This window comes from Pomacea canaliculata, linkage group LG1 (genome assembly GCF_003073045.1).
Source record: "Pomacea canaliculata isolate SZHN2017 linkage group LG1, ASM307304v1, whole genome shotgun sequence".
NCBI lineage: Eukaryota > Metazoa > Mollusca > Gastropoda > Architaenioglossa > Ampullariidae > Pomacea > Pomacea canaliculata.
In genome coordinates, this window is record NC_037590.1 from 36,394,411 (window position 1) to 36,408,586 (window position 14,176).

The 14,176-nt window shown below is 39.3% G+C and overlaps 1 protein-coding gene across 1 annotated transcript; it reads right to left on the bottom strand.

Annotated features, from left to right (window-relative positions):
* Positions 1 to 6: 6 nt before the first annotated feature.
* Positions 7 to 10,005, bottom strand: LOC112565714 (adenylosuccinate lyase-like). The gene is made up of 14 exons (XM_025241386.1): positions 9,860 to 10,005; positions 7,988 to 8,168; positions 7,372 to 7,575; positions 6,732 to 6,776; positions 6,173 to 6,252; positions 5,762 to 5,933; positions 5,487 to 5,533; positions 5,129 to 5,219; positions 4,886 to 4,955; positions 4,204 to 4,351; positions 3,752 to 3,842; positions 3,312 to 3,401; positions 2,498 to 2,674; positions 7 to 1,404 (listed from the first exon to the last, which is right to left on the bottom strand). The coding sequence occupies exons 2-14, from the start codon at positions 8,162 to 8,164 to the stop codon at positions 1,318 to 1,320; spliced, it is 1,479 nt and encodes a 492-aa protein (XP_025097171.1). The 5' UTR covers positions 8,165 to 8,168; positions 9,860 to 10,005; the 3' UTR covers positions 7 to 1,317.
* Positions 10,006 to 14,176: the final 4,171 nt, after the last annotated feature.

A 14,176-nucleotide genomic window follows, 5' to 3' on the forward strand; every position in this document is an offset into this window, starting at 1 on the left:
CAGATACTTGGTGCATACCTTTATTAAACATTCAAGGACATTGGCTACATCAGTTCTCCATGTCCTTATGGCTAAAAGCATGCATCCATTGATGAAAAGGGTAAACGATTCTGAAAATTTGCAGTAAGCAAATACTGCAATATGGGGCCTAAAGAAAGGTAAGGCACATAAATCAGCCACATAAGCCGTGATACTACTTAAAAAGACAAAACCAGTTCAATTTCCAAAACTGACATGCATGACCCAAAGTGGGATGGGAAGGGGGACCCATACTAATCCTACTGCATCCCTTTCAAGGGTAATCATATGGATACCAGTCCATAAGCAGTGATCAACTGAAACATGAATCAGTCCCATGGATATAAATGTAAGCGTGGTAATAAATCTGCCTGTGAAAGACTTGAATGCAAGATAGTCCTGCTGTAGACAACAATCCCACTGCAGACAACCAAATATGTGATGCTACAGTTTCATTGTAGCCCTCCAAATGTCTCTTGCAGCAGACTTAAAATAGATTTTGAGTCCATTGAGAATGAAATTTTTATTTGGTAGAATTATCTTTCTTTGATACCTCACTGACAAGTAGGAGCTTAAGGGCTACAACTCCTCTTTAATCAAGTGAATTGTAGCCCCTGGTCAGTGGGATGAGCAGCCCTTGGCGCCACTGAAACCAGCTTTTAATAATAAGCTCTGCAAAATAGCCCAATAGAATTTTCGTTAACTTTCCATGCAGATACAGGAAGGCTGGGATGGCATTTAAAGCTGTCTGTTAAGTATCAAAGAAAGACAATTTACAAGGAGTTGTCATTTCTTAATAATATCAACAACCCAACTATTAAATAGGTGGGCTATGCCAAACCACACCCGCTGACCAAGCAATGCTATGCTGTGGCAGGCAAGATTGCAAAGTTAAAACACACCAAGGTGAAGGTTCAGAGATGGTAAATGACAGTCAGCATCACACAATTAAGTCCAAAGCTTAATCACAAAGTAACAGTTGTCAAAAAGTAAAACAAGTTCCTTAAATATAAAAACAGACTGTCTTTGCTTTCTAATGTATGATTTTCTATATATTTCCATTCAGTGGAGCAAAGTAGAACTGCCAAAAGTGTATATGAGCATGCAAGTAGACTAAATAACACTGATAGTGCAGGTGCAATAGGTAATGCAGGTGACTGGGGGTTATGCTACATCTTGTGAAGTTCAACATTTTCAAAATTATTTCAAGACTCTTGTCATTCCAAAAATTACTTGAATCTCAAAAGTATTTATCAGCAGTGCAATTAAGTATATTTTGAGACAATACATGGCCACAATTTACACAAACAGCACAGATTTGCCCTCTAGCTCGCTTTTGTATGGTTCCAAAGCTGGGGCTACCTCTTCTTGCAGGAAACGAGTAACCTGAAATTTAAAAAAAAAAATGTGCAAATGACTGGGGAGAAAAACTTATCACTATGTGCACATGCAGAATAACACTGTTTACACATTACAAACCAAATAAAAGACCCAAGAAACCTTTTGAGGCAACTTTCTCTTTCGTTTCTTTTAGTCATGATATCATTTTCAAAATGTTCTGCAGGTCATAATTTCTACAAAAAAAAAAATAGGGAGTTTTGTTCCTTGTTTAAATTTAACAGCTTTTGCCCTTCTAATTCATAAGCCCTTTTTTTAGTTGCTTAATATGCACACTTCTGAACAAGGCAAGAGGCCTGAAGTCAGTAACAGAAGTCATGATTTGGTCTTAACATAAGGCCAGTGTTATCTTGCAGGTCTTGGTCTCATTGACAGAATGAGCATCCAAACTTTATCTAAAAAAAAAACTGTTATGGGGGTTGGAATCTTCTAGAATGGTAGCCTTACTGCAACTCAAACCTTCTAATTGTATGTAATGCTGGATCCATACTCTTTTTAAGAAAAATTCTCTAACATTTTTTTTCCAGCAAACATCAACAAAGCATGGTCACGTTTCTTAACGTCCTAAACAAAGCAAAAACACAGTTTAAAAGTCCAAGTGGAAAATTGTTACAAATGCAATATTAGGTATCTGGTCATAAAAATAAAATTAAAATAAAATTCGAAATAGCAGGAAAAAATAGTCGAGCATCTTTGATCTATGTATGATACATATTCAAAGTTACGATCGTCATTATTTTTGTCACACTTTTTTTTTTGTCTTGAATCATAGAGGCTTATTGACCCAAGCCATTGTCAATTATGCAAACTTTTACATGTGGTAGAATATAAAAAAAAATGTTCATAGTTACATATTTGACAGTAAGTTTGGTCAAAAAAGCATTTATGCACCTACAGGTCTCGTCAATGCTTCTTCTACTGTATTCCTCTTACATGAGTAAGCAGGTACAGATACATTGCACTCAATTATTTCTTATTTAGTATTCAAACATTTGTAATGTGTTTATTTCACAAGCATCTAAGGTTTCGATCGAAAGAACATTCTCATAAATCCACTTTAAATACAAACACAGTGCCCAACCTGTGATGGTGCTCGCCCAACAAAAGTGGATGGGTTTAGCAGTTCTTCGAGCTGCTCATGAATTGGAGCAAAGTACTCAGACTTTTGTATTCGCTCCACAAGGTCATTATCACCTCCCTCTTGCTTTACTTTATTCCCAGCCAGCTGGGAGAGAACACGAATGTTTTCATGACACTCCTGGAGACAGAAATATGGTTTTACTGATGGATACATTTCAAGATTAAGAAGGAAAAAAAAAATACAGTCTAATATGCTTGTAAATTCATAAAACATGCACAGCATACAGGTTTAAAACAAAAAAACACCAATTGACAAATAATGTAAATGCCGCAGATAACAAGGGAATGATTCACTGATAATATGCAAGGTTCGTTTAGAATAGAAAATTATAAAAGCAAAGTACAAAGCGACGAATGGGTGTAAGATAAAGAGAATTTTTAAAAAAGATGTTAATTAAGCAATGTGCTCTTCATGTAGTGGGAAGGGGAGATAATTTGACAGGTTGGAACGGGGGTGTGGGGGAAGCACATAGTTTGATAACCACCAATTTAGTCCAGTGAAAAGGGTGACAATGTCTCTCAGGTGGCCCGTACTTAAGAGACATACTAAAGGAATCTCTCATAAGAACTATTCAAGAAAGGTATAACAAAGACAAAATATTTGAGAAACAGTGCTATCTCTGCTTCACTAAACAAGTGAGGGAAACTATAAATATGTAAAAGTGTATACAAGTACCTGATAACTGCTAAATCTGAATAATTCAGTCTAAAAGAATAATTCTTCCAAACTATTAGTTTAATGCCCAGCCACATACCTGTCTATTGCTACCTAATTTAACCATTGCAATAATAATGTTTTCTGTTGCCATGAAAGGAAGTTCCTGTTGCACCCGCCGTTCTATTACCTGCACACATCAAGTGCAAATTTCAAAGTATGACATCACCTGGATATGTCAAGTGCAAATGTCTGTGTGACCTTAGAATTTATTTATGCAACAGTTCTTGACAGCAATATGTATGACAAGTACATTTCAGCACAAGTATTTTAATAGAAACAAACTTCACACTGGAGTTCTTCATCAACCAAATCTGTGTAATTTTTTTTTCTTTTAAATCTGGTTTTCACTCATGTATATGCATACTTGCATACAAATATGTTTTTAGTCAAAAATGTTTGCATGGAAATGTGGGAAGGGAGGTAAAAAAAATTGCGACTGTTTTTTTTGGTTTTAACAAACTCAGGAGAGGTACTAACCTTTGGATACACAACCAATCCTTCACAAACATTCTGTAAGGTCCCAAGCAAAGCATCCGCTGTCAGAAATGCCTCTGGAACGGCAATGCGCCTGCATCAGAACAACATAACAAGAACAACATAACGTCATTGCCTACTTTCATTGGTTTTCTATATTAGACAGCAACACAAGAACAGAGAAACATGCATGAGTTGAAAAGCATACATCCAACAAGATTTTTGTGCAAAATGTTTAAAAGATCCATATATCAAAGTTCAATTACCCTGTGGTACCTCTGTTCCAGTTGATTAATTTTTCCAGCAATGTGCTACTGACAGAAAGAGCCACTACTTTTCATATTTAATTATGGAACTGAAAATTAACCATCTCCTAGTTAATAGGTTTTTATCTATTTGTCTGCTCTACTAACAACTATAAACATCATTCAGGCATTTAGCAACATTACGTTCACCTGTTGGCACTGTCATCTAGTGTGCGCTCCATCCATTGGTTTGCAGATGTGTGCAGTGTGTCTTGTACCAGTATCATAAGGTGACGGGCAAGCGCACAGCACCGTTCACTTCGCATAGGATTGCGTTTGTATGGCATGGCACTAGACCCTGTCATATAAAGAAAAAAAAAACCAGCTGTTTTTACATCTACTGATTTTCCTCCTGTTAAATGCTGGATTAGTAACCACCCATTAATATACAGTGCAACTATTTAACAAATACCACATCGCTGCAACCACTCAGCAACATGCCTATGTATAAAAACACTAGGCGCCTGAAATTGATTGTGCCATCTGCAGTCCGGCTGCTAAACCTCAGATGAATGTCAGTGGTGTGTGTGTATGTGATGTTGTAGGTGCACACATGAATAAACTTGATGTGAGTTGGTTTGTTTGGTTTTACATATATATATATGATTGTCACTTGCCCATAACTTTTTTCTTTTCCTTTGCTCGTATTTTTTACTGTTGACATCTGTTAACGCTGCATCTTGCAATGAACTTTATTTATATTTTTATTTCTAACTTTCACTTTTGTGACTAGAGAGTCTTCCCCTGTTCAAATTGCCCACAGGGATAAATAAAGTTGGTCATTGTCATTAGAATGATCCTGCTTCTCACTGACAAAGTTAATTGTACATACCTATCTGATCTTTTTCAAATGGTTCCTCTACTTCCTTAAAATTGGCTAGAAGTCGTAGGTCTGATGATATCTGGAAAAGAATAATTAGCCTATGAGATACAGAAAATTAGATGGAGCAAAATGGCAAAATAAAATGTAAATTAAAAATAAGACATAATACTAAAAACTATGAACACATTATCAAGGGCTGATTTGAAGTATCAATAACAGTTTATTAAAAAATATATTTAAAATCTCTTTTACCTTATGAACACTTGCTCCAAGGCTTGACAATGTTGATAAGCAGTCTGCATCAACTTTTCGAGTATATGTTTGACCGCAGATCAAGAAATTGCTAATGAAAGACAGCAAATTATTAACAGTTCTTGCCATTCTGCAAATCAGTGCCTAATTATAGGAGTCCAGTGCCATAATCATAGCTATTTCTCATTACAAAAGAAATAATGCTCTGGAAAGCTGCAGTTTGTAATTTGATTGTATAATTTATATGCATGTTTGCAATATCCAGTAGAATTTTAATATTTTACAAGTCATAACTATAAAAGCACCTTATCCCATACCTAGTTAAAATTTGTGGACGATGAGCTAAATTATGCTATACCTTTTGAATCCAGCCATCTCCGTCACAAGACGATCCAGTTCTTCCACCTAGTGACATTTTAAATTATAAATTCTCGACACTTCATTCACTGTAGTGCAGACTGCACATTTTTCATTTGATTACACTTTGTCATCTAAAACAGATTTTTCTCCAGTTTTAGCTAGGAGAAGCAAACAAAAAAGGCATGCAGAAACACAGCAAAAATACTTGACATAAAAAAAAGAACAAGAGAGATATCTTTAAATCTTGCATATGCATATTTTTGCTATTTTTACCTTGGCTTCATCACCCTCAAAAAGTGCTAAGAAGCTGGCCTGGGTGCCTGTTGTTCCTTTGACACCCCGAAACCGCAAGTCATTGCAGGCACGTTCAATATTCCGTAGATCCATAAGCAGATCTTGCACCCATATGCAGGCTCGCTTGCCCACAGTCGTTAGCTGTGCAGGTCTGAAAACACATTAGCTTGACTATTATTCCAGCACAGGAGGCTTTAAGCAATCCAAAAAGCAAATAGTTTTACTTATTTTTATATATTTTATTTATAACAGGAATTACTATAATCTGTATCATTATTCAATAACTTTAAGTGCATAACTACCACCAACAGCATGCATGTGCATGTAAACAAATATCCATCAAACCTTCAATTTGTTTTTTCAAACAGTCTTATAAAAATAAATACTTACTGCAGATGAGTGTATGCTAGGCATGGAAGATCTTTATAATTATCAGCAAAACATGAAAGTCGTTCTATGCACCTAGCCAGCTGAAACAAAAATTCACAACTACATCTTAAAAATCATTATAAACAATTAATTTATTCCCAGTAAATCAATAATTACACAATCTAAGAGTTGGTGAAATATTCTGCTTGAATTCTGTTTCTTATAATTAAAACTGAAAGAGTCTATTTAGCAGTCACAAACATACACAATTATCATATATACAGGGAAAGAATAGGGCTTGTTTTTTGTTTTCTAAAGGCTAGAGGTGCCAATTCAAATGAAGAAAAGTTTTATTTGCAAGTGATATTGCACAGTGAGAAGTCTTAATGATGGCCACCACTTACTTAACAAATACAAACAACAGACTAGCAGCTTGCCACTACGCACACTGCTATATGTGCACCCAAAAGAAAAAGAATATCAACAAGAAAAAGAAAATTCTTCCCTGTGAGCTCAAACATAACTATGTGCTGTAAAATAATACTCAAATGCACATATTTTCTGCTAAATATGTACTCACTTTTGGAAGAAGGATGTTGAAAGCATCTCTCAGGACAATCAGATCCTGTGGGTGTCAACAACTATAATTAAATATATCTTTACAGGCTTGAGTAACAAGTGTAAATCTAATTTGCAAACTGCTACAATACTTCAAGTAGTCTGAGGTAAGAACACATAAACAGGAAAAATAAAAAGCTTGTTAGGACTTTCTTATAGAGTAGCAATAGTATGTCATAGGTCGATCCTATTGAACAGAGAGAAGCCAGGTTTGGGTACAATCCATTGTTCACAGGGGAGTAGGGAGTCAGGCATGGAGTTGCGTACCATTAATGAACTGTCTTTAATAAACAGGGTGCAAGGGATATTTAGTTTTCTTGCATCTGTCAAAATGAGTATCTGACTAGGGTAAGCAGACAATAGAAAGGAGTGACTCATAAAGAAGCCCCGTCAAATGTCTTCCTTTATTCTGCAGCATTTACTTAAATGTAAGCATTTTCCCCAATCTTCTTTAAGCTCATAATCATTCTATTACAAGTTTCCTGTTCATAAATGTATTACCTGTAGAGAATAAAACTGGTTGGGATATTCTAAAATATTAAAAGTACCATGCTTAAATAAAATCTTTCTTTTTTAAAGTGTCGTATAACACAGATGCTTACAGTGTTGTCCCCTACATAGCAGGAGGTAGCACCCAAGTGAATAATGGGTGCTGCCAGTGGGCAAGCTGCTGCAAAGGTGTGGACATGTGCCATTACATCATGTCGGGTGCGCTTCTCCTCCAGCTCAGCTCGTTCAAAATCAATGTCAGACAAGTGGTCCTTCATTTCATCCAGTTGCTCATCAGTGATCTGGAGGTCAAGTTTCTAAAAAACAAACAAGCTCATGCAAATATTACATGTAACATCACTGTCACGCTCATCGCTTAAAAATTACAAGGTAAGCTTTTTGCATAGATTCTGAGCTAGATTTTTTTCAGCGCTGCAGAGGACTAGGAGTAATTTTGTAAGTAGCAGATGCATCGGCAGTTTGTTTTATGGATGCATGAGCAGACGACACTAAAAAAAAGACGACGCATGGCGGTGCAGCAAGCAGCCATGACGTCTGCAGCCAGCTGCATGTAAGTTTATTTATTACCGATCGTACAATAGGATTATAATAATATTACCAGGTGCACATATTTTAAATAGCCTAAACAAAACGATTAGGTATAATCATTTCGTCTGCTCTGATCGATGTCATTTGTTACATAAGTTAATGTACTTAATAATGCATTACCTTCTGAGCCTGCGCAAGCCACAACCAAAGCTGTCTCCAAGTCGTGAACTTTTTCACGTCTCCAAAATTCCTTGCCATTGCTGGACTGGCATAGCGTGTCACTAATGGAGTACGGTAGTTAACGTGCTCTCTATAATCTTCTTGAACCTCTCTCACGCTTTCGAAGGGTGCAGCCATCTTGCTGAAAGGATTAACTCTATTAGTTAGTATAGAGTTACCGTCCTTGGAGTTAATATAGGCTGAGGTGGGGAGGGACGGACGGAAGGAGGTGAGGGTGGTAAGATTAGCAGATAACCTATAAAATTGTAGTTTTCATCTGCCACTGCCACCGACATTTAACACAAATATCCATTTTCAAGACATTGCCTAAGCAGTCATGCCTTCTGTCGTGTGCGCGGTGTCCCTAAGAAAAAAAAAAAAATCCTGGTTCAAACACCGGCAAGATATGCGCGCGTCTTGCCACGTCCCCGTGTTTACAAAGTCGTATTCTGGTAGCACATATACCCATAAAGAGTTGAGCCTTACTGCAAAAAAATTGAAAATACACTTCGGGAAAATTTTTTAATATGGACAAAAGTCTTGAAAAGCGATGATTTAACGGGATGTTGGTTTCCAAAATTGTGCACGTTGCATGCTTTGCCATTTTCCGTAAAGCATTTGTCACTAACGCAGGAATGGAGTCATCTCCCATTAGCTGCCTCCTTCTACAGTCGCATGTGCATTGCATTCACATGCCATGATCAAAGTGGAAGACGTGTTGCTTCTCAATTTTCTCGTGCAAGTTAATTTTGAAGCCATGATGAAAGCTAAAAATTTCTTAGACTTAAAGGTCTGAGGCTCACCGTGTCTGTGACCCGCCTTTATCAGTCCTGACAGGTTTGCTGGATGGTCAGGGGAGTTTTTCCTTTATTCGTGGGCCAGAGCAAGCTTTGAACTCGCTACATTCTGCTTCACAGTTTAGTAACCAGCCACTAAGCTGCGAACCCTACCGAAGCCTAGGAAAACATAAGGGGGAATGACTACTGCATTACAACTTTATATGTAAGAAGAGGGTCAATAACAAATATATTTTATACGACTGATGAGTTCTCGACGTAACTACGTATATCTTCAGTACATGTAAAAACATATGTAATACGATAGGTATGATCCGCATACGGTTTGGCGTGTGGAAAGTATAACGCTTTCCGGCATTTAGAAAGAAGAATTATAATTACATTACGCGTGGTGGTGTATAATTTATTTCTTTGAATTTATACTGATCACCAGCCTTTTCTGATGTTCACAACGGTCTTTGACATGAACAAAGAGGAATAACAAAGGGAGTATATTGGAGACATGCGTAACAGAATGATGAATAGGTAGGTGAAAAAATACACAAGGGACCTGGAAAAAGTTGGTCCCATCTCTGAAAGTCCCATTAAAAGGTTACGTCCAAAAAAAGAAAAAAAAGATAATGTTAATGCAGGTCAAGCTACGCTGTCCTATATCTCAAGGCTTAGAGACATTCTCATCATATTTCGGTATTTTAATTTTTTTTTTTTTAATCGAAAGTGAGCATCGTTCAGACATTTATCTTTCTTCTTTGTCAGGGATAGGCAAGTCTTCTGAGCTGACTTAATGGTTCCTACTCCATTAGAATTTCCATCAATCTTAGTGAGCGAATGAAGCAACTTGACGGACACCAGTTTAATCATCCATGGGTTGTTGAATTAATGTTGACTATGGTTGTCTGAGTGCAGTTCTTCCTAACCCTAACCCAGTAAGAACGATTCTAAAACACTGTCAAAAATCTTCTTTGAGACTTAACTTCGCTGTGACCACAGTTTATAGATTAATTATTTTTACGAGCATCTACCTGCCTCGCCTTACCTGTCCAACTTGCGCCCCCGTGATGACAACTAAAGATTTTGCATCTGGAGATGTCACAGGCGCAGTGGGATGACAACAGGTGTTTCGTCCTGATGACTAAGTAAACATTACGAGTTACGATGGGGGCTTTTTTCACTAGGAGGAAATGTGCTGTGGACTTTTCTAGGATGTTTACGTTGTCATCCCATCTCGTCATAACATCCGGTCAACACCCACCCACCTCCTTCTTTATCCGTAAATGCCCTGAAAAAAGAGCATGCTGACAGGGCCGTGCTTAGGGGCAGGCGGACGAGGCATCTGCCTAGGGCCCCGCGCTTTTGATTGATATGTGACTTTAGATCCCAACTAAAACCGTGTGATCGTGGCGTGAGGGCCCCGCACATGCCCTTTGCCTCGGGCCCCGCGGGGGCTAAGAACTGGCCTGGGACAAGGTGTGCAGCTCACACAAACTATTCCCATGTTGATAGACACAGCTTGAGGGGATCTCACCAGCTTCCGAAAGACACACTTGATGGTCCTGTCTACGGTTGGAGGATTCCCAAGTTTAAAAACCATTTGAACAGCCCTGAAAAAACTGTTGTACAAGCTTCTACAGGAAACTTTTTTTTAAAGAAAAATCATCATTTTCACGAAAACTTTTTCCACTAAGACATTTGCCAGGCAGCTAGCACTGTTTTTTTCGCAGGTATCTGTGCCAAAAGCATACAGCTCACTTCTGCAAGAAATTATGTTGGAGACGTGTTTCACGGAATGTTGTTTAAGAAATGAAATGAGGCGGCCCCAGAATGTATATACTAACAGTCGCTGACAACAAATTAAGCCGACTCAGCCCGAGGATAAAGTTTCAAAACTAGTGAAGACGAATGCTTGAAGCTGTGGCACCATTGTAACCAGAAGGCAAGATGTCTACCAACTGTGCTACCTTGACAAACGAATCTTTCTATTTTCATTGACTTTCTCGACGCGACAACGACACAAACAGAAATTTCTGAAGCCTTCTGACATGGACAAAACATCAGATTTGGATCAAATTGTTTTCTTTAAAATAAACTCTTCCTTATTTAATTTGCTTTCTTTAAAGTCATGTAAAACAAAAGGTGAAAAGTTCAAGTGTTTATACCTTTAAATTAAAAACTGCGGTTGCTGGTGATCCCACAGGGACCCACGGGGCCCTCGCTGCTCATTTGTCACTCCGATCACGTGACCCACCCGCCACGCTCTGCCTCGCACCCTTGTGCGCATGCCCGACCTCACGCACCTTTGTTGAGCGGGTGGCATGGCCATCGAATAGCCATTACTGATCATTACCCATAATTTGTCACCAAGAGGCTAGCCGGGTGGGAGTACGGAAAAGAAGGTAATAAAAAAAAAAAAAAAAAAGGTGTGTTGGGGACGGGATCTGATCTCACGGCTACCGACAACTTATAACTTCAAAGAAAGTCGTTTCCTTGTTGTCCTAACGATGGCGCTGTCAAAGAGGTACTTGGTTTAGAAAAAATCCCGAGACTAAGCTAAACATTTGTTGTTTCTCTCGCCTACTGCTTGCTAAAGAAAGGAAAGGGTGCTGTACTTTGAAACATTGTCTGACGGGAAAACAGTTCCAGTCTCGACCCTGGCAGTTCCCATTCCTCTCAGATTTTATCTCATCGAATGTCTCGCTTCAACAAAGGCTTCATGACCAATTTCTGGTAAGTGGATTATGACAGTGCTAGCTTAGGAAATAACGATGATGATACATTGAGTGGGCTAACTGTGAGTGGTTTACTGGCTCTAGGCTCCTAGAAGAGCTTTTTCTTGTCACTGGGCCAAGCGAACGTGGAACTGAGAGCTGCTATGAAGTAGTAACCACAAGGCTTTATATCAGTTTCATAAGGCTTGATGCAATTTATATCAGCTGCAGTTAATTCTTTTCCGAACTGAAAAGGACGAAATGAATGTCTCTGCCCTGTGACTTATATGTCCTGCATGTCTCCTTTACAAACATTTCGGAACATCTGACTGCAAAGGTTCGACGGCCACAAAGAAATCGCAAACGTCTCACTTTCGAAGAGGCCAACCATCTGTGATATTTGTTTTAAATCGGAGAGGGAATCAACACCACGATGCCCAAACAATAAGGAAAGTGGAGAAGAGAATACCGAAGAAGAGGAAAGATACAGGGAGGAGGATACATGGAAAGTGTGGACAGCGCTGGTGTGATTAACTCCCCATGGGGCTTTGAGGAACCGTGAAAAATGGACAGAACTGGTGGCGAGGTCACCGTTGGTCAACGAGCATGAAAGCTGGGGGTCACATGACAGTGATTTGTCACTGGCCACCTTACAAACTCAGCTTCATCTCCATGTTCCGGTGAGATGGTCGAGGAACTCGGGAAAATGTGCTTCTGGGGAAGAGATGGAGATGAGAAATGATGTTACAAAACCAGATGCGTAGGTAGAAATAGTAGGTTGCCATGAGAACGCTGTGGTAGGTAGAAGTGGTATTCGAATATGAACGTCTCTGTGGTAGGCCTGTTAGTCCAGATGTAACTGTGCTTTCAACATGATCATAGACTTACAAAAGATGGAAGCAGCACACACACACAAACCCACTTATCTTTTTAGTCTTCTTTGTCCTCCTAGTGCCGCAACCATACCACCCCAGTGGATCCGGTTCTGGGCCGAGGATCGATCTCCTCCTGGTCTGTCTCCGAACCCTGCGTTTCATCTGTGGGTTTAAGTCCAGAACTTGTCTCGTTAAACTCGGTGTCAAATTGCAATAAAATCAAATTGTCAACCGTACACTGCAGTCTATGTAAAAACTTATTAAATATATTTTTTTACTAAAAACAAGGATATCGGCCGGCAGCTCTTCCTTGCGATGTAAGTGTAGAAGCAGGACTGAAGTATCGTTGGAAGTCAGAGAAACATTGCAGTGTACTGCTGACGTCAAGCAATGTCTGTAAGACACAATAACAAACACGTTAATGCTTTGTACAAAGTGAGTGAGTCGGGGAGTCCCGTGCTGTGTCCTGGTGACCGTTAGCACGGACACCTCGTGTCGCGTAGTCACTGGGTCAGTGGAACTTATTCTCTCCCTTGTCTTGCTTGTGTCTTGCCGTCCACACAAAGTCCTCGACATTATGGGATAGCAATTGTCATGAACTGTGGAGGGCCGGGCCATCTTCTCACTTTTGTCGTGTTGGTGTTCTTTGTAGGGTACTGTAGTCCGTTTTCGATGTCCTCCATTGACTGGGCAGGCAAAGATTTTGCATCTGGAGATGTCACAGGCGCAGTGGGATGACAACAGGTGTTTCGTCCTGCACTAAGTAACACATTACGTCAGTTACGTGTGCGTCTCCGGTTCATGGGGGCGGCGAACTTTTTTCACTAGGAGGAAATGTGCTGTGGACTTGACAGTTCTTGTAGGATGTTTACGTTGTCATCCCATCTTCGTCATAACATCCGATGTCAACACCCACCTCCCTCTTAATCCGTAAATGCCATGAAAAAAGAGCATGCTGATATATGACACAGACTTCAACAGTTCAACAAAGCAGTATTTTCCATAGTTGGTATACGCTAAACTCATTAGAGTCATTAACTTGAACCAAATAAAGTATAAAAAAAAAATCCAACCACTCCTTAAGTGGGGCACCGAATAATGATCTTTAAAGGGCACATTTGCACTCAGTGGCATACGGTAACATTTTTCTACATACCTACAGTGGGTGAGGAACCGGGAGGCAGGCAAAGGGGCAACTTGGAGGCAAGAATGTGAATGTCGTTCACTATCAGCATGGTTTGCCCCCCCCCCCCCCCCCCAGAAAAAAAAGCAGAGCATCATTCTACGCCACTGACCTACATACACAAATGTCTAATAATCATGGGCTTTACTTTTTAAACAATTTATATGTAGAGACATTTTTACTCTTTTAAGTAGTATGAACGAATATGTATCAAAACCATTCTCTCGTGTGTTATTTTGTGACCTTGTTTTCGGCACGCGTGGTTTCTTCTTGTGGTTCCAGTTTTGAAGGTTGTACTAGCTCATGGTGGTAGAGCCTAAGCTGCTGACTCAGTGTAAAATCCTAAAACTCAGAAACCAAAACCTTTTTGCCCTCAGTTTCCAAGGCCATCATCGTGCTATAACCATTTGGCTGTATGCGATGGGACTTTTTTTTTTTAAAGCGGCCATATCCAGAATGAAAAAAACAGCCACAAAATGTCCAGCCAAGGATTTTTTTTTTTTAGCCCATCTTCTACAGTCATCACCGATGCCTGAAGGCCCTGGGGCTTGGCGTGGGAGCGTTTGGGTCGCTGCGCCATTGGCGGATGA

Excerpts from the sequence above, each read along its gene's own strand:
- LOC112565714 (XM_025241386.1), bottom strand. The coding sequence starts at position 8,164 with ATGGCTGCACCCTTCGAAAGCGTGAGAGAGGTTCAAGAAGATTATAGA. Across the intron at positions 6,253-6,731 it reads TCAACATCCTTCTTCCAAAA|CTGGCTAGGTGCATAGAACG; the intron begins GTGAGTACATAT and ends TTTTTGTTTCAG. Across the intron at positions 4,352-4,885 it reads ATTTGAAAAAGATCAGATAG|GGTCTAGTGCCATGCCATAC; the intron begins GTATGTACAATT and ends TTTATATGACAG.